Raw genomic sequence first — 27,536 nt, 5'->3', positions numbered from 1 at the left:
GTGCCAAAGGGGCTCGGAAGGACGGTCCTTGCCCCCACCCACAGGTGGTGACTTTACTTACCATCACCCATCTGCACACAGCGGGAGACCATCTCTGCCTTGCCAGCAGGAGCTCCCAATGTTTAAAGATTGTGAGCTGGAATCAATGAGCAGAGTGGGGCACAAGAACTTAGGACTTTTTCTTGACAATTGTCTCGTCATAACACCACACCCTACAACACCATCATTTCTAGAAAAAAAAATCTTTATTTGCACCAAAAAGCACCGTAAGAATATAATCAAAGGAGAGATAGAAATATAATCACCAAGAATATAATCACCAAGGGTAGAAAGTATTTGACTGAGTAACTGTTAAAATGCACGTTTCTTTCAAATCTAGGAGGTAATGTAGCAGTGGATCAAATCCCACTCCTTGCTGAACAGAACTACCTCTAGATATCTTACTGATCAGCTGAAGTGTTGGCCTGAATTATCCATGTAGCTGCTGAGCCCCGGAGAAGATTCCTGTCAGAAGTAACGCTGAGAAGGAAATACTGCAACCGTTTCAGCAGCTGAGCTCTGCTCTTGTGCTCCTGATCCAAAGGCCAATCTAGACATGATGTTAAATGTGTCAGTGGTATTGTTTTTAATGCAAGTAGTATGAAGGTGTCATTTGCTCTGGGGGAAACTGGAACGGCTTAAACTTCATTCCCGCTGCAGTCCCCTGCTAGCTGCATCGAACAACCTGCACCTTAAATGCACAGGTGTATAATGGGCCCTCACCTTGTTCAGAAGGTAGAACCTCTGACATCTCTTTTCAGGAAGCAACAGGGCAAAACTCATTTCACCTAAAATTGCAGCGCCAAGAGTCCAGGTCTTGGAGGAGCTGGAGGTAATGCCATCAGCTTGTGGATTCTTCTTGCGGATTATACAACAGTGCAATTATACCCCAAACCAAGCGAAAACTATCTGCTGATGAGTTGAGCTAGATTTCCCCTACCAGAAGCCCCTGCAACAGCTCCCAGATTGGAGGAGGCTGAGCTATGTCATTCCTCTGTTGTGAATATACAGTCGAACCTCAACTTACCACCACCTCTTCTCACGGTCGTTCCAAGTCGTGACCGCGGCAAACCCGGAAGTAACCGGCGGGTTTGCCGCCGTTTGCGCATGCACAGGAGCGGCAAACCAAGAAGTATCCAGTGGGTTTGCGGCCGTTCGTGCATGCGCAGGAGCAGCAATAGCCGTTCGCACATGCGCAGGAGCGACAATCGCTGTTTGTGCATGCACAGAAGCGGGGAATTGCTGCCTGCGCACAACAGCGCCTCTCCCAGCGACCTGTTTCGAACTCCGGACAGACTCCGGAATAGATTATGGTCGCAAATAGAGGTTCCATTGTATCAAGAGAACCCTCTCTTTAACGCAGGCCTTGACACCCAGAGCAGAAAGATCTCTTCCAGCGGTGGTATACGCGAAGCCTACTCGCTGTTTGGAATCGGGGCTGAGACTGTGGCCTGAATCTACAGTGGCATTTCCAGGAAGCAAATCAGTGTATAAAAGGCCTCATAGTAGCTGCTCTGCTATATGTTCCTAGCAGGACTTGAAAAAGCACATAAGTGACAAAGCAGACAATTCCCACCGTGTTGCCTGTTGCCAGGCCAGGATCCAGAAACCAACATAAGGCAGCTATGTGAGCATCGTCCAGGAGTTTATACCCCCTTTTGCCTCAGCAGCACATGGCTGAGAAGGGGAGGAGGATGTTCTGCATCAGGAATGTTACTGTGCCTTCACCTGCCTGGGTCTTGTGGAAACAGCAGCAGTACCTGAAAAGGAATAGGAGTTAGTTAGACGGCTTGCAGGCCAGACATGTGGGCGTTCAGGGAGTGGGAACCTGCAGTCCCATGCAAACTTAAGAACCCCCCTGTTGGATCAGGCAAATGGCCCACCTAGTCCAGCATCCTGGTCTCACAGTGGCCAACCAGAAGCCCCAATGGGAAACCCACAAACAAGCTGAGCACAAGAGCCTTATAGTGGTTTCCAGCAACTGGTATTCAGAAGCATTGCTTCCTCTGCTCATGGAGGCAGAGCAGAGCCATCATGCACAAATTCTCCTCTATGAATTTGTCCAATCCTCTTTTAAAGCTGCCATCTAGGTCAGTGCCCATCACTGCCTCCTGTGGCAGTGAGTTCCATAGTTCCAACTCTGCGCTGCCCAGTTCCCATCAGGCATTGCAAATGGTCGGGAATGATGGTCGCTGGCACCCAGCAAGGTCTAGGCCAGTGGTTACCAAGCCTTTGGGGGCTACACACTGTTAGGATATTTCCGTTCCTCCTTAAAAAGGGAGCAGGCTGTTGTGTGTCGCAAGCCTGAGTACTTCCTGCTCACAGGAAGTTTCCTTTTTGTATATAGCTTTCGTTTTCCTTCTGTTGCCTCGACACGAAGGCAGGCAGTCATGTTTTTCCTTTGTTCTGACCAACGCTGAATAAAGTTGTAAATATGCTCTTCTGGGTGCACCTTCTGTTGCGGAGTCTGCTGAAAAGGGCGTGCACGAGTCCTGGAATGTGTCTGAGGCTCGTGTTGCTAACTGACTGATGCTGTTCTACGGTAGACCGATGGATCGTCTGGAGATGACTGTCTCCCTGGCAGTATCCCAACACACACCACCGGCCCACCCAGTTCCATTGAACCATCCCAGTGCTCTACCCCACCCTATCAAAAGCATTATTCAAAAGAGTGGTTTGCCCAACCTACTAAGGAAGATGATAACACAGTACAATTCAACTTGATAACGATTAGTTGTGTGTTTCTTAAAAATCCAATATAAATTATTTAATTCAGCAAAATTGATGAATTGGATCCAGTGATAGCAGCTTTTCAAAATCCAATAATCATTTCTACCTTCTGTGCCCCGCTTCCAAACTCTGAAGCCAGATCACATCTCTTCTTACCCCTGGTTTTCCGGGTTGATCCTCGCCTCTTTTGGGATTCAGCCACAGAATCTGGTGATGGAGATTGCTGCAAGGCAGAAACCTTTCTCCGAGTTCTGGTGTTTGGTACCTTGGCTTCCTTAACCATAGTGTGGTCCTCTGTTTGGGGGACAATTCTCTTCCCTTTCTTCCTTCCAGACTTCCTTGTTCCCACAACATCTTTCTGAGGAATACTGGCCACAGTCTCCAGTTTTGTGACCTAGGAGAGACAAAACAGAGCTGAATTTCACCTCCGCAATTCAAGTGTACACCTGTGAGATAGAATAATGGAATTGTAGAGGCTGAAGGTCTCAAACCCCACAATGCAGGAATCACAGAGCCAGACGGAGATAAAGAACGATGGGGGAAACTCATTCTTTGAATTCCTCTCTTGCTTCCCTATGGAATGTGAGGGCAGGCAAAGGCACTATAAAAAGTGAGGTTGGGAGAAACTGGATTAATAACATGAAATTTAACATCAAACTGGAACTGCATGTGTGAGAGGAATGGAATGGCGAGAGAGAGAAAGAGGGGGAAGTTTCACCCTTTGAAAGGACTATGTTGGAATACAGAACAAAACCACCCCCGTGCTCTGCTATTTTCAAAGGAATGCAAAGGAAACCGACAATTTGGAATGTAATCTAACTGGAAAGATAATGGACTATATTTTTTTCAGCTGAAAGGAGGAAAGGAGTCTGACAGCTGCAAGGTCAGAGGTTTTCCTATTAATCATTTGCAGTTTGGAATCAGAGCGCTCTTCCTAGGCTGGAAAAAAACGGCGAGGACAGTTTATTTGTTAGAACAGAGGGGTCTCTAACAAGCTCCTGAAGGACAAAGTGACACAGAGGCTTTTGGAAAACTGTGAGACAACTGCTTCCCCCAAGTCATGATGGGAAATATCAACAGTTGGAAGATTGAAGGGCACAACATTATATATGGTTAGGACAATATCATGGGAAAATTACTACATGCAGGAAAGAACAACAATTACAGCCTGAGTATCTCACTTGAAACTTTATGTTACTTAATATATTAACACCAATTGAAACCAAAAGACTGTAGTTGTTGTATAAGGGATTACTATCTTGAAGGGAATGTAACTGAAATTATTAAGATTTTGGAACGCAGAAAATTTTAAAGAAAGCAAAGAAGAACCCATCAAAACTAGAATGTGAGGAAGTCACTTTAACTGAATCATATAATTCAGTATATAAATAATTGGTTTTAATAATTGTTTTAATTGGATAAATTTGGCATTGTTATAATGAGGCTGTTATTGGAACAATATTGGAAAATCAATTTAAAAATTCTATTTTTTTTTAAAAAAAGAGCTGCCTTACCTTGGAGCTTGAGGTATCAGGATCAGGTTTTACTTTCAACTGTCTCTTGCGTGGCTTTCCTCCTGCAAAACAAAACAAAAGGTCCAGTCCCAGTTTTGCCAGCGTTATCTTAAAATGTCTCTGTTGCGTCCAAAATCATAGAAGAGAAGAGGAAGCTGCCTCATTTGCCGACTGGTAGCGGCTCTCTGGTGTCTTAAGCACAGAGATGAGTCTATGCATATCTGATCCTTCTACCTAGAGAGACCTGGGATTGAACCTGTGACCTTCTGCATTCAAATTAAGGACTCTGCAACTCAGCTATGGTTCTTCCAAAGATCCTCAGTGGGAAGATATTTAGCTCTCCCAGAAGCAGAACGCCTCTGCAAATGTAGTAAACAGGAACCTGATACTTTGGAGTGTATTTTATTTTCTTGCGATTTTGGCATTTATGCCAGAAGACAATTATTAGAGGCCTTACAACTTAACAGGCTCAATTCTATGCCACCAGTGGTTCAGGACCTGCTCTCGGACAGGAATGATCAAATTACTTTAATATTGGCTGAATTTTTGAGTGCTGTCCATGAAGAAAGACTGGGCCATTATAAAGAGATTTAGTGGTTCTTAATTGATCGGTGATGTGGCAGTGTTATATTGTATTATTTATGCAAATTGATTTTCTCTGGTGTTAAAGATCTGACTGGGATAAACCCTGTTATGCTGAATTCGTATTTTGCACAATTTGTATACGGTGTTTGTTTGATAATGTGTGGCTTGCTATGCCTAATAAAGGATTGACCTTTTAAAGATCCTCAGTGCAGTTTGGGGTTCGTAGTCAACTAAGTAAAGAATAGACCCATAAAAACTTAACAGCCCTATGTTAGTCATGCCTATGTTACACCAGTGGTGGTGTAGTTGGTTAGAGTGTCACACTAGGGCTTGGGAGACCAGAGTTCGAATCCACCACTTCGTCATGAAACTCACTGGATGATCGTTGGGCCAGTCATTCACTTCCAGCCTAAGCTACTTCACAGGGTTGGAGGGATTAATTTAGACTGGGGGGGGGGGAGCCATGTAAGTCACCTTGAGCTGCACGGAGAAGGTGGGATATCAATACAACAAATATTGACAGCAAAGCGTCTACTCGAGTAGCACCTCCACAACCTACCACCTTTTGCCTTTGAGCAACCAACCTACATCTCCCAATCAAGCACTGTAGAAGTTGGCCTTGTTTTGGAGGCACATCAGGGTATATTAAGATGAAAGACGTCCTCAAGGAAGAGCAAGGAGTCTCCCTGTTTAAAAGCCTAAATCTTTACTTAACAAGCCCTGTGAGAGGCTGGATCAAAAACTATTTGCTCCCTTCGCAACCCAATGTATTGGTATCCAGGAGAAATCACTGACAGGCGATCCAAGGGGCCCCTGATACTCACCTTTTGGGGCCATCGGTCCAGGATTGCCCTGCAAGGGAAGAAGATGGCCCAGAATGTAATCAGTACAAAAAACAAAAACCTCATCTTGAGTTTTGGTGCTGGGAACATAAGACACAAACAACTAGGTAAAGCTAAAGGTAAAGGGGCCCCTGACCATTAGGTCCAGTTGTGGCTGACTCTGGGGTTGTGGCGCTCATCTCGCTTTATTGGCCGAGGGAGCCGGCGTACAGCTTCCGGGTCATGTGGCCAGCATGACTAAGCCGCTTCTGGCGAACCAGAGCAGCGCACGGAAACGCCGTTTACCTTCCCGCCAGGGCAGTACCTATTTATCTACAGTGGTACCTCAGGTTAAGTACTTAATTTGTTCCAGAGGTCCGTTCTTAACCTGAAACTGTTCTTAACCTGAAGCACCACTTTAGCTAATGGGGCCTCCCGCGGCTGCTGCACCGCCAGAGCATGAGTTCTGTTCTCATCCTGAAGCAAAGTCCTTAACCCGAGGTGCTATTTCTGGGTTAGCGGAGTCTGTAACTTGAAGCATATATAACCTGAAGTGTATATAACCCGAGGTACCACTGTACTTGCACTTTGACGTGCTTTCGAACTGCTAGGTGGGCAGGAGCAGGGACCAAGCAACGGGAGCTCACCCCGTCGTGAGGATTCGAACCGCCGACCTTCTGATCGGCAAGTCCTAGGCTCTGTGGTTTAACCCTCAGGTTATTTCACGCTGTTTTCCAGATGCCGAGATTTACAGACCATGACATTTTGAAATGCTCACAGAGGGCCACATGTTCTCCAACCTTGAAGGAAGAGGGGCCAACACACTGCAACACCCCACCCCCAGGAAAGCAACTGGTGTCCTTCCCTCAGGCTCCTACCTGGAACCAGACGGTCCTGCCGTTGGCATCGCGCAGGGTCTGCATGCCTGGGACGAAATAGCACTGAGTCCACTCCAGGAACATGGTGTAATCAGACGTCCTAACAGGATCATAACCTTTGCCACCTATTGGGAAGAAGGCAAGGAGAAATGTGAACGCAGAACTGCGTTCCCACCCTATCAAGCTGTACACACTAACCCTGTACAGTAGTATCTTGGTTTAAGACTGTAATCCGGTCTTAAAACAAAGCGGACTTAAAACAAGGTGTGCTTTGCCATAGAAAGAAATTGAAAATGGATTGATCCGTTCTGGACAATGAAAAACACCCCCTTAAACAGCAATTTAACACGAATTTTACTGTCTAACAAGACCATTGATCCATAAAATGAAGGCAATAATCAATGTTACTTTACTATAAAATAAATAAGACAGTATTGTAGATGAAAAAAATTAACATTTTTTTTTTCTTACGTGCACTGATGATAGTCATTGTTTGGATGTGGGGCTTTTATCCATTTCCGCAGTCACACCACAATCAACCAGTAGCTGAACTGGGTTCCGCACCGTCACAAACACAAGTCACAAAAACCAAGTCACAAGCCACAGTCACAGGTCAGTGCCATAAAACGAAGTCACAGTCAAAAAACCGAAAAAGCCACACAAACCAAAATGCAAAAAAAGCAAAAACAAAACCTCCAAATATCACCTCTGTGTTGCACCCGGAGCACTCATTTCTGGGTTGCAATTGGACTTAGTCCAAAACGGACTTATAATAGACTGGACTTTAGTCAAGGTACCACTGTACATATTTACTTGGGAGGAGAAGCAACAAGTTGAAGGGTAGCAAAGTTTGCCTCCACCCCACCTCGAATTTCACTCCAACCCTGCAAATCCACTTAGATGCTTTAAAAAAAACAACTAGCAGTGTATAAATTTTATGAAATAAAAATCCATCCATCAATCCATCCACCCCCCTCAAACCTACACACTTTTGCAGCTCTTGAATGATACACAGAATATGGAGGGGAAGCATTTTGGGTTGTCCTCAACCTGGTCCTTACCCAGATTCACAACCTCCATGGGCACCAGGTGACAGAGCTCCAGCAGGTCGGGGTTCTCCTGTTTCGGCTTCACCTTTTTCCTAGAGGTTAGCCCAGGTGCCTGCAAGGGGAAGGCCAGCAGTCAAGGGAGGCCGAGCAAAAGAGGACCCAACTAAGGTGCTTCCCATACAGCCTTCATCCTTCCTCCAGGTTCTCTCATACATACACCCAAAGACTAATGTGCTAAAAATAAAACTCAATGGGAGTGCTGGGAAGCAGGGCTCCCTCCATTGGCGCCATCAGGCTTCCTCTCCCCTCAGCTCTCCCCTGGAGCCAGGCATCCCCCCAGGTGACCTCAGCAGGGCAGATAGGAAGCAGAAGGCTCGTGTCATCAGCTTTGCTGGAGGCCCAGCTCCATCGGTGTGATGGCTTGTGAATGCTCTTCGCAAGAAATGCCTCTGCTCACTCAGAGATACATAGAAACAGTCTTTATTTTACATATCTCTATGTGGGACAAGAAGCTACAGTTAGAACTGGATATGGAACAACTGATTGGTTCAAAATTGGGAAAGGAGTACGACAAGGCTGTATATGGTCTCCCTGCTTATTTAACTTATATGCAGAATTCATCATGCGAAAGGCTGGGCTGGATGAATCCCTAGCCAGAATTAAGATTGCCAGAAGAAATAACAACCTCAGATATGCAGATGACACAACCTTGATGGCAGAAAGTGAGGAGGAATTGAAGAACCTTTTAATGAGGGTGAAAGAGGAGAGCGCAAAATATGGTCTGAAGCTCAACATCAAAAAAACGAAGATCATGGCCACTGGTCCCATCACCTCCTGGCAAATAGAAGGGGAAGAAATGGAGGCAGTGAGAGATTTTACTTTCTTGGCCTCCATGATCACTGCAGATGGTGACAGCAGCCACGAAATTAAAAGACGCCTGCTTCTTGGGAGAAAAGCAATGACAAACCTAGACAACACCTTAAAAAGCAGAGACATCAGCTTGCCAACAAAGGTCTGTATAGTTAAAGCTATGGTTTTCCCAGTAGTGATGTATGGAAGTGAGAGCTGGACCATAAAGAAGGCTGATCGCCGAAGAATTGATGCTTTTGAATTCTGGTGCTGGAGGAGACTCTTGAGAGTCCCATGGACTGCAAGAAGATCAAACCTCTCCATTCTGAAGGAAACCAGCCCTGAGTGCTCACTGGAAGGACAGATCCTGAAGCTGAGGCTCCAAGACTTTGGCCACCTCATGAGAAGAGAAGACTCCCTGGAAAAGACCCTGATGTTGGGAAAGATGGAGGGCACAAGGAGAAGGGGACGACAGAGGACGAGATGGTTGGACAGTGTTCTTGAAGCTACAAACATGAGTTTGACCAAACTGTGGGAGGCAGTGGAAGACAAGAGTGCCTGGCGTGCTCTGGTCCAGAGGGTCACGAAGAGTCGGACACGACTAAACGACTAAACAACGACAACACAGGCAGCGTATTACAATAAGGCATCTGAATCCTCCGGCTCAGATTCTGGGAGTGGCTTACGCCAGCTTCTTCTCCAACAGAAAAAGCGGGGAAGTTTCACGTGATGCCTCTCCCCCCTCCTCTTTAACTCTCTCCTTTCCCTGGCAGACAGAATAGGCATTGTCTCACTGTCTGTGCCAGAACTTCCTGTGCGGTGCTGAGGCTCTGGTTCAACATCTGAGAGCCGTCCCACCTCCTGGCTCTCCCCTCCTTCCTCAATCGCCACTTCCTGCCCACCTCCCTCTGCCTGTTCCTGCTCCTCCCCTGCAATCTCTGGCAATACCATGACAACCGGGCACCTCCTGCCCCTGAACTGTGCCAGTCGCTCATGAGAGGAACTACAGTGGTACCTCTGGTTGCGAACGGGATCCATTCTGGAGGCCCGTTCGCAACATGAAAAAAGCGCAACCTTAAGCGCTGTATCTGTGCAGGTTTGCAGCGCAATTTAGCCCTTCTGCGCATGCATGAGCGGCAAAACCAGGAAATAACCCTTTCCGGTACTTCCGGGTCGCCGTGGGACGTAACCTGAAAGAACGTAACATGAAAGAACGTAACATGAGGTATGACTGTACTGTTTAGAAATTGGTGCCTGAGTTTGGGTTTTGAGTTTCCTCTTCCCTCCCTGTTCCTTTTCGTGTGTGTGTGTGTGTGTGTGTGTGTGTGTGTGTGTTTTAGATTGTAAGCTGCTCTGGGAGCCTTTTTGACTGAGGAGCCTGGCACAAGCGGCTCTAAATAAGTAAATTTTAAAAAGAAAAGCTATTCTCGTGAGTAAGCTGAATGCATGAGTGAAGCTACGCCAAGTAGCTTTGCCCCACATCCCCACACCGCACATGTCAGATAGTCTGGCTCCCTCATGTCCATGCAAACATCTGCAGAGATGCAGCCAAGGTTTCCATAATGTTTTGAGCCTTGCATGATCACAATTCCAGGTGGTATCAATATGAACACAAAGGTTTTCTCCCTGCAGGCATGCACACTGAAGAAGGGCGTGGGAACATACGCACAGCTTGCTAGATCCTGTTCTCACTGCGGCCAGCCAGATGCCTCTGGCAAACCCGCAAGCAGAACCAAGCAGAACCTGAACACAAGGGCCCTCTCCCCGCACTCCTGTGGCTTCCAGCCACTGGTATCCAGAATTAACAGTAGCCTTCAATAGCTCTCTCTTTATCTCATCCTCTTTCAAAGACATCTAGGAGACAGTTCCATAATTTAACTATGCACCATGTGAAATAGTACTTTATATTAACTGTCCCAAATCAGTTTCGTTGGATGTCCATGAATTCTAGCGTTACAAGAAAGGGAGAAAAATGTTTCTCTGCTCATTACAGTCATTCTGGACTCACAGCTGTCCATGGAGGCACAGGTCAATTCTGTGTCCAGGGCAGATGTCTACCAGCTCCACCTGGTACGCAGGCTAAGACCCTACCTGCCCGCAGACTGTCTCACCAGAGTGGCGCATGCTCTGGTTATCTCCCGCTTGGACTATGCAATGTGCTCTATGTGGGGCTACCTTTGAAGGTGACCTGGAAACTACAACTAATCCAGAATGCGGCAGCTAGACTGGTGACTGGGAGCGGCCACTGAGACCACATAACTACGGTCTTGAAAGACCTACATTGGCTCCCAGTATGTTTCTGAGCACATCTCAAAGTGTTGGTGCTGACCTTTAAAGCCCTAAATGGCCTCAGCCCAGTATACCTAAAGGAGCGTCTCCACCCCCATTGTTCTACCCGGACACTGAGGTCCAGCTCCAAGGGCCTTCTTCTGGTGGTTCCCTCGCTACGAGAAGCCAACTTACAGGGAACCAGGCAGAGGGCCTTCTCGGTAGTGGCACCCACCCTGTGGAACGCCCTCCCACCAGATGAAGGCAGCCCTGTTTAGGGAAGCTTTTAATGTTTAATAGGTTTTTGTATTTTAGTGTTCTGTTGGAAGCCGCCCAGAGTGGCTGGGGAAACCCAACCAGATGGGTGGGGTATAAATAATAAATTATTATTATTATTATTATTATTATTATTATTATTCTCCATGCTGTGCTTAATTTTATAAATGTCTTATCTTGTTGCCTCTTCCTTGCCTTTTCTCTAAACTAAAAAGTCCCAAACATTGCGAACTTCATTCGTAGGAGTGTCATTCCACCCCCCCCCGATCATTTTGGCCCCCCTTTTCTGAATCTTACCCAACTCTACAACATCCTTTTGGAGGTGCGGCTCCCAATTCCCCAGCCATTGGCTGAGGCAGCTGGAACCGATAGGAGCTGTGGTCCAGCGACACCCAAAGACCTAAAGCGGAAGGACAGTGACCTGTTCCACATGATGGGATGAGAAAGGCTGAGTAACAGAGCAAGAACACTCCCTCCTTGCTAATAGGAAGCCTGGAGTCAGGAAGCAGGGTGCTGACTGGACCTGTGGTCTGATCCAGTGGGATCCTCCTCGCGTCCTCTCACCTGTTCCCGGGGCTTCAGGTCCTCCAGAACAGTCCGTGCCTTCTCAAAGGGAGGGATTTTCAACCTGCAAGAGGCCACAGAAATGATTTCAAATGACTGCCAAAGAATTGGAACGGTGAGATTTCAGTGACACTGTGCAAATGTCATGAAATTTTATTTTTAAAAACCCTCAAAAACAGTTTACAAGAAAAATACAACAATGAAGTTACTAATAAGAATTAACAACAATTTAAGACTTGCGAAAAGTCTTAATAAACTAAAAACAGGTTAAATTTTGCATTATATGCTACCTACCTGAGCACAACCCACCCAAGGCAGCTCACGATATCAAACACAACGTAATTAACAACTGTTAAAGTAAGCCCCGGACGCGGGTGGCGCTGTGGGTAAAACCTCAGTGCCTTAGGACTTGCTGATCGTAAGGTTGGCGGTTCGAATCCCCACGGCGGGGTGAGCTCCTGTCGTTCGGTCTCAGCTCCTGCCCACCTAGCAGTTCGAAAGCACCCCTAAGTGCAAGTAGATAAATAGGTACCGCTTTATAGCGGGAAGGTAAACGGCGTTTCTGTGTGCTGCGCTGGTGCCGGCTCGCCAGTTGCAGCTTCGTCACGCTGGCCATGCGACCCGGAAGTGTCTTCGGACGGCGCCGGCTCCCGGCCTCTTGAGCGAGATGAGCGTGCAACCCTAGAGTCGGTCACGATTGGCCCGTACGGGCAGGGGTACCTTTACCTTTTTAAAGTAAGCCCCAATTGCAGCAATTTTTCAAGAAAGCACTTTTCAAAAGGTTAGTGAAAAACATGACAGGACAGCAATGTCAGAACTCAAAACTCTCCCTTTGAGGACAGCTCCTGAAAGGGCCTTGATGGTTGAAGAATATCTGCTTCCATTTTGCAGCACAGAGGTCGTATGCAGCTTCACGGGGAGGGAGTTGCACAAGGAGGAGGATACCACAGAAGAGGAGCCATCGCTTGTGCCCACAATTACAGAGGTTTCCAGGACCAGAGCGACCTGGGCAGGAATGCTCCCAGCCTGGCAGACTCTGCTCCCCGGGCACAAGCGAGAGTCAGACACCTGCTCACCTGTAGAGAATCTCAGCCCGGAGGTAATTGCCAACACCGTTGAAAAACTTCTGGTTTAGCAGAGCCTCGCAGATGGGCTTGTCAAAGGCCTTGTCCGAGAGGTTCCTCAGCACGTTTTCCCTGCAACAGAGGAGGGCTTGTTAAAAGGGCACCGGTCTTTTTTATCTGAAGGGCCACAGTCACTCATCACAACCTACCGGGGGGGTTGGGGGCAGAGGCAAAAGTGGCCTGGCAAGCAAGAGGCATTATCCCAGTTCAAGGGCACATTCCAGCCCAGCCAAAGGTCTCAAAGAGGTTGCTGAGAAGGGAAGCCTAGCAAGAGGGGCATGATTTGACAAGAGTCCCAAGGACCAGGTGAAGTGGGGGCTGCATTTGGTGTGAGGCTCCCCAAGCCCTGGGCTTAACAGGAGTCTAAAGCTTTGCACGAACACATGATGGAAACTAAATGGCAGTGTGACATAGTGGTTAGCGTGTTGGAGAGCAGGGTCAAATCCTCACGCAGCTATGAAGCTTACTGGGTGACCCTGGGCCAGAATAACAGCTATGGGGACAGCAGCAGTGGGCCCAGAGGAGCGTATGAAGTAAAGCCGGTTTTCCACATAGGCAAAGTGGTACTTCACACATTTTCATTTTGGGAACAAAGCACCTTCACAGCGAAGCCTAAGGGCTAAATGAGAGCCATTCATTTCCCCAGCCAATCACCAGTTAGAGCCTGCTGTTTCCCACACCAATCAAAACAAATCTATCTGATCCAGGCCCCACCTAGAAAGATGGAGATCTTTTATATACAAATATATTTTAATTCTATTACTATTTCATTGGGTTGTTGTTTTTTAAATAACTACGGGGTTGCCCCCCCACAATGTTTTCAGCTGCTTCTATTTTATCTGTAAGCCGTCTCAAGTTCCTGTTGGGGAAAAGGTGGGGTATAAATAAATAAAGTCAGAACAAGACCACCTCCCATTTTTGAAGGGTCTTTTCTTTTCCCAAGATGTCAGGAGGAAGCCAGTTGCTTTCATAAATGAATGAGGGGGGGCAGGCGAGAATTCTACCATGAGCCACCAATAATTTTCTTAAGTCAATAAAAAATAAATTAAAAAATAAATAAATGAATGAATGAGTGTGGATGTGACGAAAGGGGCAGCAGAGGAGGTGGGAAATTCACCCAAATTGAGGGGCCAAAACAACTTTACCAGCCCCGGATATTATGCCGCTTGAGGGGGGGAGGCAGGGGACACTGCTTTGCCTCAGGCGGCAAAGCGCCTTGGGGCAGCCGCTATGGGCGATCCTCACCTGAACTTCTCATACTCCAGCATCACACAGGGCCCTCGGTCCACCTGCCAGGAACTGCTCACCTCCCATCGGCCAAATCGGCGGAAGTCCACGAAGCAGAGGGCACGGGGCGGGCTTCCTCGGGTGTAGAAGCGCAGGTGCGCATGCTTTGGCATCTCGGACACGGGGACAAATTTGAAGTTGCCAGACATACCAAAACGGAAGATGATATCCATTGGCTCTTCAGCTGCCTGCTTCCCTCGGGCTGCGGAGACCCGCCTTTTGGAAGGAGCGGGGCTCTCCTGTTTGAGAGGCGTGAGGGTGAGTTTCAGTTCCTTGCCCCTCGACACGGCCGAGATCAGGTACCTGTCGCTCTCAAAGGGCACCTCTGGATTCTTGCTCACTTCCGATTTCTCCACTTTACCTGAGAAAACGAGGCCCCCGCACTCCTCGTTGATGTACCGGCTGTTTAGGAACAATTCTGGACCTTCCGGCATCCTAAAGACGTGGAGGAGCTGAGATAGGAGACACGGCTGAAGGAGCAAGAGGGAAAAGTTGAGTTTTAAAAATGTTTCTTAAAGAGAAGGGTGGAGAGCCTCGCACCTGGGGTCCCAATGCAGCCCTCCAGGTATCCGTATACAGTGGTACCTCAGGTTAAGAACTTAATTCGTTCTGGAGGTCCGTTCTTAACCTGAAACTGTTCTTAACCTGAAGCACCACTTTAGCTAATGGGGCCTCCCGCTGCTGCTGCGCAGCCGGAGCACGATTTCTGTTCTCATCCTGAAGCAAAGTTCTAAACCTGAGGTACTATTTCTGGGTTAGCGGAGTCTAACCTGAAGCGTCTGTAACCCGAGGTACCACTGTATGGCCCAACAGGACTCTTCCCAGGCCACAGTCCTCACTGGCCCCACTCTGCACCCTCCAGGAGTGTTTTTACCTGGCTGAAATGTGTCCTTCAATTCTCCTGCTTGCCTAGAATGCGTAGAGACTTGCCCTGCTGCACCAAAGTAAAAGGAAAGCTGTTGCTCCGCCCACTTCTGCCTCTGGCCCTGCCCACCACTGGCGTGCACCCCCCCCAAAAAAGGCTGAGAAGGGAATGTGGCCCCCACAGGCCCAGACAGAGGGGGCGGGGGCCATATGGGCCACTTGATTCCAAAGGGGGCCTCGGTCAGCATATTTATCTATATTTTCCATTTTGTCTTTACATGCAGATACGGTTCAAGCCTTGAAATAATGTTATTTGTCAGCATAACTTTTGTGAAAATTAGTTATATACTTATTTATAAGACTTATCCCCAGGGTAAAAAAGGGGGGGGCACATTATCTACCTGCCTGGCTCTGCAAGGCCCTGGGCTGGAAAAGGTTCCCTGGCCCTGATCCAAAAGGGTGAGATTCCCAGGTGGGAGAAGAATAACGAACATCCATTAAAATATGCAGTTATAAAACAGCGAAAAGTAAACAAATGCAAACAGGAAGTCAGAGATTAAAGTCGCAGAAGGGAAGAAACAGTAAACCATTAAAGGACTGAAATCAGAGGTTGGAAATGGAGGTGTAGCAGAGATGACAGGTGATAAACGGGGGTCTGGGAAGAGGCCACTCAGCCATCAATCTCACCTGGGGCCGCTGGCTGCCTCCCAGTCTGGGCATTAAGCAAAGAGGGAGGAAACCAAACACAGCACATGGAGCTCCTCGGAGAGAAAAGCGGGATAGAAACGCAGTAAATAAATAAAATTAATTGAGGAAATGGCCAGCATAGAAATGCAGTATAGAACTCTGGAGGGGTTCTGGGGGGGGGGGGAGACGCCTCTTTCCACTTACCGTGATGCGTTGCCAAAGCCTGGGAGGACCCTGGAGAATTCTGTGCTGTTTGCTGCTTTTAAAAAAATATTCTGCACCACCAACAGGGACGCCCAGGACTCCCTCTCCACGGGACACAGTGTCTATTTGGGCTTTCCTTGAGTCCTCTACCGTTGCCAACCTTCAATAAAATCTTAAAAATAAAGCTAGACGGAAGGACAGGAGATGGCGGCGTCGGAGATAGCTTCCCGGAGGAGCGAAGGGAAAGGCGCTCTGCGTATGCCCAGAGGCTATCTTTGCGGCTTCTCCTTGAACCACCCGAACGGCTGGTTGCGTAAGCGCAGCCCCGAGCGGTTCCAAGGACGCAGCGCCCGCGCGCTTTTAGCCGCCTCTCCCTTTTCCTCCGAGGGCGCAGATGCCTGGATGGAGCCCGGCTCCGACCCACGAGGGAATCCGCGCAAGAAGCGCCCCTCGGCGGGCGGAGAGGCGCGCCGCTTGTCCCTTGTCGCGCGGAGGCTGCGCTTGCAAGCCTCGGAGGGGAGGGCGCGCGCGCTTCCACGCCCACGCAGGGGAGGATCCGTGCCAGGACGGAATCCGATTAGAGCTGGGGCGCGCCCGGCTCTGATCTCGAATTTGGGTGCCCCCAGGTGGTGTTGGGCTACGCCCCCCATCATCCCTGACATTGGTCCTGGTGGCTAGGGATGATGGGAGTTGTAGTCCAGCGACACCAAGGGGTTATCCAAGTTCGAGGAAAGCTGGAGAAAGGGAACTTCTTCATCCTGCAGAGTCTATGGAACTCGCTGCCACTGGAGGTGTGCGGTGACGGCGTGAAAAGATTAGACAAGGTCATAGAGGAGAAGGCTAGGGAGGGCTACTAGCTAAAAGGGCAACCCTCTGCTTCCCAGTACCGGTTGCTGGAAGCCCCTGGAGGGGAGAGGGCTCCTGCTGGTGGGCTTCCCATCGTGGGCGCCTGGTTGGCCATGGTTAAGAAGAGAAGGCGGGGCCCCATCCAGAAGACTCTGCTTATCATGCTTTTTTTTTTTTAATAATATTTATTACTTTTCCAAAAAAATTAAACACTAAAAAAAGAAAAAACACATACGATACAAAACATTAAACTAACAAAACAACAACAGTAAAATAAATCAAACAATTTCATTATCCCATCTTTCATTCACTTGTTTCCACGACCTCCTCACACCTCCCTTTTTGTATTCCACTTCTGTTAATTGTTTCAGCAATTCCTTTCCATCTTCCTCTGTTTTCTATCCTATAATTAGCTTAATGCATTCTAACCTTATTTTTCCCTTTAATACTCTATTAATCTATTTATACTTAATTCCTTATAACATTTCTACTAAAGCCATATAACTTCATTCCAACATTTTTCTAACATTCATTAATTTTACAGTATTTCTGTAAATAGTCTTTAAACTTTTTCCAATCTTCTTCCACCGACTCTTCTCCCTGGTCTCGGATTCTGCCAGTCATTTCTACCAATTCCATGTAGTCCATCAACTTCATCTGCCATTCTTCCCGGGTGGGTAAATCTTGTGTCTTCCAATACTTCGCGATGAGTATTCTTGCTGATGTTGTTGCATACATAAAAAAAGTTCTATCCTTCTTTGGCACCAATTGGCCGACCATGCCCAGGAGAAAGGCCTCTGGTTTCTTCAGGAAGGTATATTTAAGTACCTTTTTCATTTCATTATAAATCATCTCCCAGAATGTCTTAATCCTTGGGCATGTCCACCAAAGGTGAAAGAATGTACCTTCAGTCTCATTACATTTCCAACATTTATTATCGGGCAAATGATAAATTTTTGCAAGCTTGACTGGTGTCATGTACCACCTATAAATCATTTTCATTAAATTTTCTCTTAGGGCATTGCATGCCGTAAATTTCAGACCTGTGGTCCATAACTATTCCCGACTCTGCTTATCACGCTCTTATGCTGTCCTTTTTAAAGTACCCCAAGTTTATTCAGCAAGGATTTTTTTCTCTTTCATTTTCTTTAAAGTGAGGCAAGGGAAGGGATAAATAATGACATGTTAGGCACCGATTCTGACTGGGTCCTTGTTCTTCTAATCCCCTGCTTGGAGGGAGATTGTTCAAGGAAGAGGGGGAACCAATGGCCCCTTAAATTGTTCTGATATTTTGATCTTGCTGTAACCTGCCTTGCGACCATATGGTGGATAAGAAATCCCATTATTATTATTAACCATAGCCTGGCGTTGGAGCATCACCTTTGCCCACAGAAGGCCCCGCGTTTTAACCCTGAGCATCTCAGGGGGGGGGGCTAGGAAGAACAATGCAGTCACCCTCTGAAACCCTGGAGAGCCACAGCCACACACTGTCAATGGTACGAGGTGGACCAACCCTGACTCCGTTTAAGGCAACTTCCTTTGCTCCTACTTGTTTCTTACTGCGAGCCAATCATCCTCATTGAGCCAAATGTGTATCATCCATGCACAAGTAGCAGGTATCTTCTTTTTGTAAACCACTTTGAGGGTTTTTTTACAATCAAGTGTAAGAAACTTGCTCTCCTCCCCAAAGCCTGGCGCCTTGCTTAGCTGGTTTGGGGAAGGCAGCGCAAGGGCGTCAAATTTTGGCCTTGCTCTCCGCCTCCTCCTGCGTGACAATGCAGTCCAAGTATTCTTGTGGCCCGCTTGGCATGAAAAGTTGGATTGCCTTGGTTCAGAGAACCCAAAAGTTTCCAAGTTTCCATATGGGCTACCTTTTCCTCTATTTATCTATTGCATAAATAGTTCCACAGATTGAAGCAGTTGGGAAGGCAAATTGGAGTAAGGTGATCTCACAGGTACATGTTTTCCTCCCATGCTTTCTCATCAAGCTCAAAAGCCCTGGCCTTCATTCGGAAGCTCAGCGGTTTCCCCCCCCCTATAGAGACAGGACCTTTTCAGTCACAGACATTGCACCTCTTCTGATTATTCAGGCTTCTGCTACAGCAATGTTCGTTTCTTACCAAATCTGCTTCTGCTTAATCTTTTTTTTTTTTTCCTGATGAAGCCATCTCAAGTTAAGTTTTCTTCCTAAACAACAAACTCTATCTATAAAATATTTGGGATTGCAGTCTTAAACCTTTGATAACTGAACAATTCCTTCTCTTGTCACCAGAAATACTGTCTCTCCAGAAGGACTCAATAAAAACAAAGAGTTCTGGGTGTAGTGAGATTTAATTTTCTCCCGTTCTGCAAAATATAGAAACAGTACAAAGAGCAACCTTTGGGATTTAACGAAATGAAGGTTCAACCACATGGAGAGATGTCGACACACATACCTTTCTCTTTCCTGTGATACAAAGAGCCTTCACAGGACAAAAAAAATCAAGAATCTGGCAAGAGAGAGGACAGGCTACTTTGGCCTTCCTTCCACAATCCACACACGGATGGATTGCTGGAAAACAGAAGGAACAGACCAGGTTTCTTCTACTTGGAGAAGAAGGGCCTGTAGCCCTCCTGGTGTTGCCAGCACTGCCAGGGATGATGGGAGTTGTAGTCCAACAACATCTGGAGGGTTACAGGTCAATGTCCCTGCAATAGGGGAAGAAGGCTCTAAGAAAACAGGAACAAGAAAGTCACGAATGGAAGTCTGTTGGGGCTTCCAACATTTGCAACAAAAGAACAGGGTAGGATGAGATTGATGTGCCTTCTCCTGAGAGAATGAGGCGGGGTGATTTTGATTCCCACAATGGTCTAGCGGCGCCACTGTCACAAGGGCCAAGAAACTCTTGGGGTTCTCTAAGCTGCTGTGGCTCTGAGTTGACAGGGCATGACTCAAAGTGGGAAGGTGGTGCCATTTCTTAAACTCTCTCCTGGCGGGGAACAACGAAGTCCAGCACATCAGGGACACAGGTTCTATTCCAGTCCACTCCCCACTGCACCAACTTTCTGACTGCGAAGAGCTTTCAGTGAAATAAAATGTTTAAACAAACATGGACACCCGTCATTTGCATTCAGAAATATTACCCACCCTGGCCAGACAACCAAACAACGAGAACAGCCTTAGGCTTTGAACACAACGAGTCAGAAGAGAGGGATGGATTCTGGTAACAGCCTCTTGCCCTGCAGTCACTGGGGAAAAACTTGCTGGACGCAAGGTCTCCCTCTTTCTGAAGCAACCGTCCAATTAAGATTTTTCAGCTTGCGGCAAAAGCTCATTCCAGCCACAGCACCACCCATCCTGGAAGCTCCTCAGTCGAGCGTCTTCATGACTGCTTCAGCCTGCTTCAGTTCTAGCAGCAGGAGAGGCAAAACAAAACAGGAAGGGGCAGAGGGTGAAAAAATACATTATACATGGGGCTGCCTCTGAAGACTGCTCAGAAACTTCAGCTGGTGCAGAATTCAGCAGCCGGGGTGCTCAGTGGGGCAAGATTGCACTGGCTGCCAATTAGTTTCTGGGCCCAGTTCAAAGTGCTGGTCTTGACCTTAATGGTCAGGACTGCAATACCTCAAGGATTGCCTCTCTCCATATGGACTGACCCAGATCCTGTAATCATCACCCAAGGCCCTTCTTCGTGTGCCTCCTCCACGAGAGGTCCAGAGGGTGGCAACACAAAAACGGGCCTTCTCTGCAGTGGCTCCCCATCTGTGGAATGCTCTCCCTAGGGAGGCTCACCTGGTCCCTTCATTACATATCTTTAGGCCCCAGGCAAAAACATCCCTCTTCTCCCAGGCCTTTGACTAATTAAACAATCTATGACTTTTTAAGGGACGCGGGTGGCGCTGTGGTCTAAACCACAGAGCCTAGGGTTTGCCGATCAGAAGGTTGGCGGTTCAAATCCCCACGATGGGGTGAGCTCCCGTTGCTCGGTCCCAGCTCCTGCCAACCTAGCAGTTCAAAAGCACGTCAAAGTGCAAGTAGATAAATTGGTACCGCTCCAGCGGGAAGGTAAACAGCGTTTCCGTGCACTGCTCTGGTTTGCCAGAAGTGGCTTAGTCATGCTGGCCACAGGACCCAGAAGCTGTACGCCGGCTCCCTCAGCCAATAAAGCGAGATGAACGCCACAACCCCAGAGTCGGTCACGACTGGACCTAATGGTCAGGGGTCCCTTTACCTTTATGACTTTTAAAACTGTGTGTGGTGGTGGGGCATTTTGTTTGCTTCTTACTATATGTTATATATTTTTTGTGTCTTTATATTGTAAACTGCCCTGTCATCCTTGGGATGTCGAGAAATTTAAGAAATAATGAATAAGTTGAGTGAAGATGCCAACATTCCCCTGGACTTGCCCAGCCCTTGCAAATAGCCTCAGAATCCCTGTCGTGTGTCCCCCTCTACCATCCCCTCGTGAGTTCAGGCAGAGAGTTACAACACGCAGGACCTGGTTGCAGAAAAGTGCCCCTGAACCCAGTCCTTGCTCCCCTGATGATGATTTCTGGGATCTCACCTGCAAGCAAGACACGGAACTTCTCTGCCGACAGCATCATGGCAACAGGCTCCTGTACCCCACGGTCAACATCTTTCACGTTCAGCTTGAGGTGCACGATGGGCTCGTTGACCCGCTGGATTTCGCTGGAGCTAAGGGTGTAATCCACTCTCCAGGAGACAGAATCCAAGCGGTTCACTGCAGACAGAGGTTGCCGAGAGATCAGGAATGCGCTCCGCAAGGCCTGGCACCCTCAGATTCATGAAGCACATTGCTAATAAATGAATTAATCTAACTGCAAATCACACTCACTTCAGAAGCGTGCTGTGTTTACTTCTGCTTCTATCAAAAAACTTTTTTTTTTAAAAAAAAGAGTGAATTAAAACAGAGATTCATAGCACGGAAAGAAGCTTAGGTGCCAGAAAGCAAGTAAAGGAAAGTTATAAGGAAAACAAGAGAATGCACTCATCATTGCAGGGGGGAGTTACATTAAAATAAAAGTGAAAGGCATGTATTTATGTAAAAAATAGTTAAAAGTATAGAAAGGTCATATTTAAAGGAGCATTTTTCCCCCACTCAGATCTTTCCAATTCTGTTTAGTCTGATAGGTGGCAATAGGATTCAGCCTTGATAGGTAGGTAGGTAGGTAGGTAGATATTCAAATATATGAATATATATATGGCTATTCCGATGGCTTCACTTACACCTCAGGCTGCACCCCCTAAGGCTGTCCTGCAGGGGGCTTTGCTTCTCCTCATAGGACCGGCACAGCCCTGTGGCATGTTCTGCAATGCAAAGAGGGATGGGGAACAACGAAACACGTGCAAAAGTGAGCTCTCACTCTAGACCAGGGGTCAAGAAGCTTTTTCAGCCGTGGGCTCCATCCCTCAGACCATGTGGGAGGCTGGACTATATTTTTTTTTGGGGGGGTGAACGAATTCCTATGCCTCACAAATAACCCAGAGATGCATTTTAAATACAGTGGTACCTCGGGTTACATACACTTCAGGTTATGGACTCTGCTAACCCAGAAATAGTACCTCGGGTTAAGAACTTTGCTTCAGGATGAGAACTGAAATCACGTTGTGGCGGCGCAGCAGCAACAATGGGAGGCCCTATTAGCTAAAGTGGTGCTTCAGGTTAAGAACAGTTTCAGGTTAAGAACAGACCTCCAGAACAAATTAAGTTCTTAACCCGAGGTACCACTGTAAAAGCACACATTCTACTCATGTAAAAACACCAGGCAGGCCCAGAGATGCATTTTAAATAAAAGCACACATTCTACTCATGTAAAAGGACGCTGATTCCCGGACCGTCCATGGGCCGCATTGAGAAGGCAATTGGGCCGCATCCGGCCCCCGGGCCTTAGATTGCCTACCCCTGCTCCACACCTTCCCACCATTTTAATGTGATGTAGCACCACTGCCCAGAAAGCAGGCTGACTGCCAGTCTCCCAAGGGCTCAGGTTGTTGCAGGGGAACCTGTGGTCTTTCAGAGGTTGCCGGACTACAGCTCCCCCCTTCTCCCATCATTCCTGACTCTGCTGGCCGGGGCTCATGGGAATGGGAGGGGCAAAAGATCCCCATCTCAGAGGCTTCTGCACAGCTGGAATGCAGCCTATATTGCAAACTCACAATTGCTGCTCTGCCCACATTTGCCTCTGGCTCCACCTACCGCTCCCACGTGTCCCTCCCCGGAAGACTGCCCACAAGGAAATGTGGCCCTTGGGCTGGAATAGAGATCCTCCTTCGCCCTTCATCACTGCTTCCCTTTCTGTCTCCTCTGCTCACCTTTAGGCAGCCCCAACTGCTGGAGCTCGCTGGAGAGGGACTCGCCATCAACGTTGTGTTTGGCAGCGCTGGAAAGGATGAAGCCTAGAACAGCAATGGTAGCCTTCACATCCCCAGACTCTGCCGAGAGGAGAAAGAGAGACATGCGCAGCAGTTGTGAGAGCCTGCGGGATCAGGGCAATGGCATTTTACCATTGTACTGTGGAGAGTGTATTAACTTATGGTCTGTGTGTGTGGTTTGGGAGCTGCACGGCCAGGGAAAAAACAATGCTGTCCAGGGTTGTAAAGACTGCGGATCCCACCTTGGATCAAATCTATGCTTCCTGGTGCCATAAAAAAGCTGCAGAGATAGTGCAGGATAGTACGCACCCTGGAAATGATCTCTTTCAGCTTCTGCCTTCTGGAAGAAGATAAGGTAAAGGTAAAGGGACCCCTGACCATTAGGTCCAGTCGTGGCCGACTCTGGGGTTGCGGCGCTCATCTTGCTTTATTGGCCGAGGGAGCCGGTGTACAGCTTCCGGGTCATGTGGCCAGCATGACTAAGCCGCTTCTGGCGAACCAGAGCAGCGCACGGAAACGCCGTTTACCTTCCTGTCGGAGCGGTACCTATTTATCTACTTGCACTTTCACGTGCTTTCGAACTGCTAGGTTGGCAGGAGCAGGGACCGAGCAACGGGAGCTCACCCTGTTGCAGGGATTCGAAACACCGACCTTCTGATCGGCAAGCCCAAGGCTCTGTGGTTTACACCACAGCGCCACCCGAGTCCCAAGAATGTTTTTAGCAGGCGCCAAAAAGTGTATAGTGAAGGCAACCTGCTTGATCTCAAGAGCCAAGGAGTTCTATAGTGCAGACACCATCACATTAAACGACCGAGCTCTTACAAATGCAGAACAGATATTATGTAGTAGTGCCAATTCTGCTGATCAAAGCAGTTGGTCAATGAATTCAGGCAGGAGAAACACATGACTCAGTCATACTGGGAAGAGTAGAAAACGACACTCACCAAGCTTGGCATCTGACGTTAGCTTTAGAACCTTTTCATACTGCAAGAGAAAAAACCAGATCAGACCACACTTAACTTTGGGACATCTGCACCACCTCTGAGTCTTCCAATGCAACGTGAAGTCCCAGTTCCTCCACAGGCACAGAGTCCTATTTGCGGCTCAGCTTCCACTGCAAAACCACTTCCCGGCGTGACTCCTGAATCACGTCAACCATGTGTAAATTGCGCTAGGGACAGGCAGGGTGGTGTTGGGGCTAAGAGTCTTGGGCTAAGACCAGGGAGATCCGGGTTCAAACACCTGCTTAGCCACAAAAGTCAATGGGTAACTCTGGGACCATTGCTGTCTCTCAGCATAACCTACCTCATAAGGTTGTTGTTGAAAATATAACTGGGGGGGAAAGCGGAACCAGCCCAAATATGTAACGCTTTCGAGTGTGATCTCCAGTTTTGGGGTACTCTATCACGACACACAAACACTTTTCTGGAGGAAGAACTGGATTGTGGGGATTCCAAGTTGGACATGCCCCTAAATTTCTAGGGCTGCAGCTACAGTGCAATGTTGTTGTTGCTTCTGCTGCTCAGGAAGCATCAGAAAAGATAAATGCAGTTGGCCTACGCAGATGAATCTGGAGTGGTTTACTCTTCCTGACCTCTCAGGAAGTCATGCAAGGGCCCATTCAAAAACAGAAGCCTGAAAGTGTTGGCCATACAAATATCCGCCTTCAAGAAGATCTCCTACCTGCTTTAAACCAATCTTCCCCAACCTGGTGCTCCCATCAGCTCCATCCAGACCAGTTAAAGGTCAGGGGTGATGGGAGCTGCAGGTCCATCAGGATGACCCCAGGCTGGGGGAGGTCAAAACACCAGAAGTTGTATGATGGAAGATCAAATCTCAGAGAATTGTTGGGTCTACACAAATACGCGTCAAACAAGAGAAAACTGGCTTACGTCAATCCCGTCCCCAAGCAGATCCTTCAGCACCTGGGCGCAGATCAACTTCAGCTTCACTGAGGACTAGGAGAATAACATGAACAAAAACGCACCTGATGATTTTTTGCCTGTAACACCAGCTTTTTCATAAACTCCACCCAAAGCTGATCAGTCCCCACAACAGCCTGGACTTTTTAAGCAACAGTGGATAATGCTGTCTTTGATGGGGTAGCGTCCAACTGTTTCTGACCAAGAAAACAGAAGCACTTACACCTCCCCACCAACACTCTGACTTTTTCAAGCTTGCTGGATATATAGTGGAATATTGCAGCAGGTTCATCCAACAACATTTATTTACTTATTTATTCTATAAACTTTATACACTGATTGTAAAAAAACAAAACGAAAACCCTCAAAGTGGTACACAAAAAAGATAAAACAAAATTATCCATAAGAAAAAAATTATAATTAAAAAGCTTTGGAAATATAAAATAAAATATAGACTAAAAACCTATTAAAATTCCCACCAACTTTGTAAATATCTGGGTAGGCTTGTCTAAACAAAAATGTTTATAGCCGTTGGCCAAAAGTATACCGACAAAGCACCTGCCTGATATCAATAGGCAGGGAGTTCCAATGTGTAGGTGGTGCCACGCTAAAAGATCAATTTCTTGCAGAGGCAGAATAGGTAGGTATGTGGCACATGTAAGAGTGCCAATTCTGCTGATCAAAGTGGCTGAGTGGGCACATCTGGGTCCCCAGATGTTCAGGGCTTGATATACTAATAGTTCACTGGGCCCTGAACTCAGCCCAGTAGCACGTTGCCAACCAGTGCAGTTTTTTGAGCAAAGGAGTCACAGGCTGACAAGGCCTCGCTGTTGGTCAGCCATGAGTTCTACAGAGATCAGAGTAAGTACAGCAAGCAACCAGTGGTCAAGTGTCATCGCCAACACGTCCTTACAGAAATGGCATGCACTTACTATTTTAGCCAATGTGCTGATTTCTGCCAAGACCCAATCAGGGCAGTCTAAATCGCCGCAGAACCGAAACCTCTGGGTGGAAAAAATAACATTAGTGCCTGTGACCAGTCAAGAGTTTGTTTTAGCAACCCACTTTTCAGCCTGTAGCAGAAAACAAGAGGCTATCCAACCCATGGAGAAGTGAATTTGAACGAGACTTTACATGCTTTCCCCTTTCAGTAGAAATTTCAGTGAAAAAACTCAGAATACAGCCTCCTATACTCTTGACAGCAGAAAACCCGAAAGGTAAGGCAGACATTTCCATAGCCCAAGGGCATAGTGTATGTGTGTGTCGGGGTGGATGTGCGGTCCCGGGCACACAATTTTCGAGGGGGAGTGAACCAGGCGCCCCCACCCCATCCCAATGCTCCTGGCTGCGTCTGCCAGCGTGTATGTGGCACCGCGCCCTCGCCCAGAGGCCGGTGCCAAGTCATAGCTGTCAACTTTCAGATTTGAAAATAAGGGATCAGCAGCCTCACCTGTCCCGGGGACAGTCTAATCCCGGGGATATCTAACAATCCGGGATAGCAGCGGGAAGCGGCGCTGGAATAAGGGAATTTCCCACAAAAAAAGGGAAGGTTGGCAGCTATGTGCCAAGTAGCCCGGGGCTGTGCGCGAATACGCAAAAGCGCCGCACGGCAACAGGATCGTCAGCACTCGGGCTGCAGCATCCCGCCGTGCCAGCTGCCGCTTCCGGATCCAGCGCGAGGGAAGGCACGCATCCAGGGGTGCCCATCTCTGGCACCAGCCTAGTTCGGAACCTCGCCCGAGAACTCGTGCTGCAATTTCATGAGCCCACGCTGGAGCCCGGGAGCCCCTGCCTCGAAGCCAGGGGTGCCAGCTTGGCCCCGCCACCGTGGGTCCCCGGGGCCGTGGGTGCCATGCAGCGTGCGCGGCCCTGGCACCGAAAGGTGTGGGTGCTCGGGCACCCGGGGCCCCAGGGCGTTGGCACCCGTCCTCCAGGCGGCGCAGCAAGCCCTTTTTGGGCACCCGCGCGCCATGCGCCCCCGGCTCACCATGGTGCCCCGCGCGCGGCGCCTGCTACTCGCTGCCCTGCAAGGCTGGATCACCTGACTTCTTCCTGCCACCCAATCGCGGAAGGGATCCAGCAGCACCAGCTGATCCCGCCCGGGCGATCAGCTGATCAGCCTCCCGGCTCCTCCTCTGGTGGGCGGGCGGCGGGGAGGGCGAGTTTTCCGGGGAAGTTGTTCTCGCCGTTGCTGCGCCAGCGCGTCCGCTTACACGTGGCTTGGGGAGATTTACAAATTTAAATTTAAACAAATTTAAAAAAAGAAACAAAGCAACGCTGGGTTGCAACAGCAAGAGGAAAAAGGGAAGTTGCAGCATTTCCAGAGGTTGCAGTGCCGACACAGTTACACGGGAGTAATAAGGCCCCTTGAGCACTAAGGGGAACTGTGGGCGCGTGTGTGAGAGATTATATTTATTTCATTTTATAATATGTACGAGACGGAGAGAATAATTATTATAGCAGACGAATGTTGCAGGAATTTATGTATAGGTTTGGGGGGGGGGTTGCCCCTCCAGCAGATATCATGCACATGCAGCCCACTACCAAAACCAGCACAATCACTTTTGTGATTTGTCCTCACAAAACACTTCATCACAGTTTCTTCCTATCTATTCAAAGGGCCTTTGCGGCACGATACCAAATGTAAGAATTCACT

At 48.1% G+C, this 27,536-nt stretch overlaps 2 protein-coding genes across 3 annotated transcripts; both read right to left on the bottom strand.

Moving 5' to 3' along the window:
• Positions 1–234: 234 nt before the first annotated feature.
• On the bottom strand, positions 235–16,266 carry NEIL1 (nei like DNA glycosylase 1). Of its 2 annotated transcripts, XM_081020117.1 has the most exons (10): positions 15,740–16,251; positions 13,943–14,454; positions 12,650–12,769; positions 11,574–11,637; positions 7,629–7,728; positions 6,568–6,692; positions 5,693–5,720; positions 4,284–4,345; positions 2,926–3,163; positions 235–1,799 (listed from the first exon to the last, which is right to left on the bottom strand). In XM_081020117.1, the coding sequence occupies exons 2-10, from the start codon at positions 14,416–14,418 to the stop codon at positions 1,753–1,755; spliced, it is 1,260 nt and encodes a 419-aa protein (XP_080876243.1). In that variant the 5' UTR covers positions 14,419–14,454; positions 15,740–16,251; the 3' UTR covers positions 235–1,752. The 2 variants fall into 2 exon arrangements, with proteins under 2 accessions (XP_080876243.1, XP_080876242.1); XM_081020116.1 differs by lacking the exon at positions 235–1,799 and having other exon boundaries at positions 1,806–3,163; positions 15,740–16,266.
• Positions 16,267–19,212: 2,946 nt separating this feature from the next.
• COMMD4 (COMM domain containing 4) lies at positions 19,213–26,991 on the bottom strand. Its single transcript, XM_081020203.1, has 8 exons — positions 26,868–26,991; positions 25,813–25,884; positions 24,851–24,916; positions 23,903–23,942; positions 22,899–23,018; positions 21,813–21,893; positions 21,130–21,306; positions 19,213–19,974 (listed from the first exon to the last, which is right to left on the bottom strand). The coding sequence occupies exons 1-8, from the start codon at positions 26,868–26,870 to the stop codon at positions 19,934–19,936; spliced, it is 600 nt and encodes a 199-aa protein (XP_080876329.1). The 5' UTR covers positions 26,871–26,991; the 3' UTR covers positions 19,213–19,933.
• Positions 26,992–27,536: the final 545 nt, after the last annotated feature.

The sequence above is a fragment of the Podarcis pityusensis genome (assembly GCF_964106645.2).
Source record: "Podarcis pityusensis genome assembly, chromosome: 9".
In the NCBI taxonomy this organism is placed as follows: Eukaryota; Metazoa; Chordata; class Lepidosauria; order Squamata; family Lacertidae; genus Podarcis; species Podarcis pityusensis.
The sequence above is the reverse complement of the archived record's forward strand: the minus strand, read 5'-3'. Positions and strand labels throughout refer to the sequence as shown.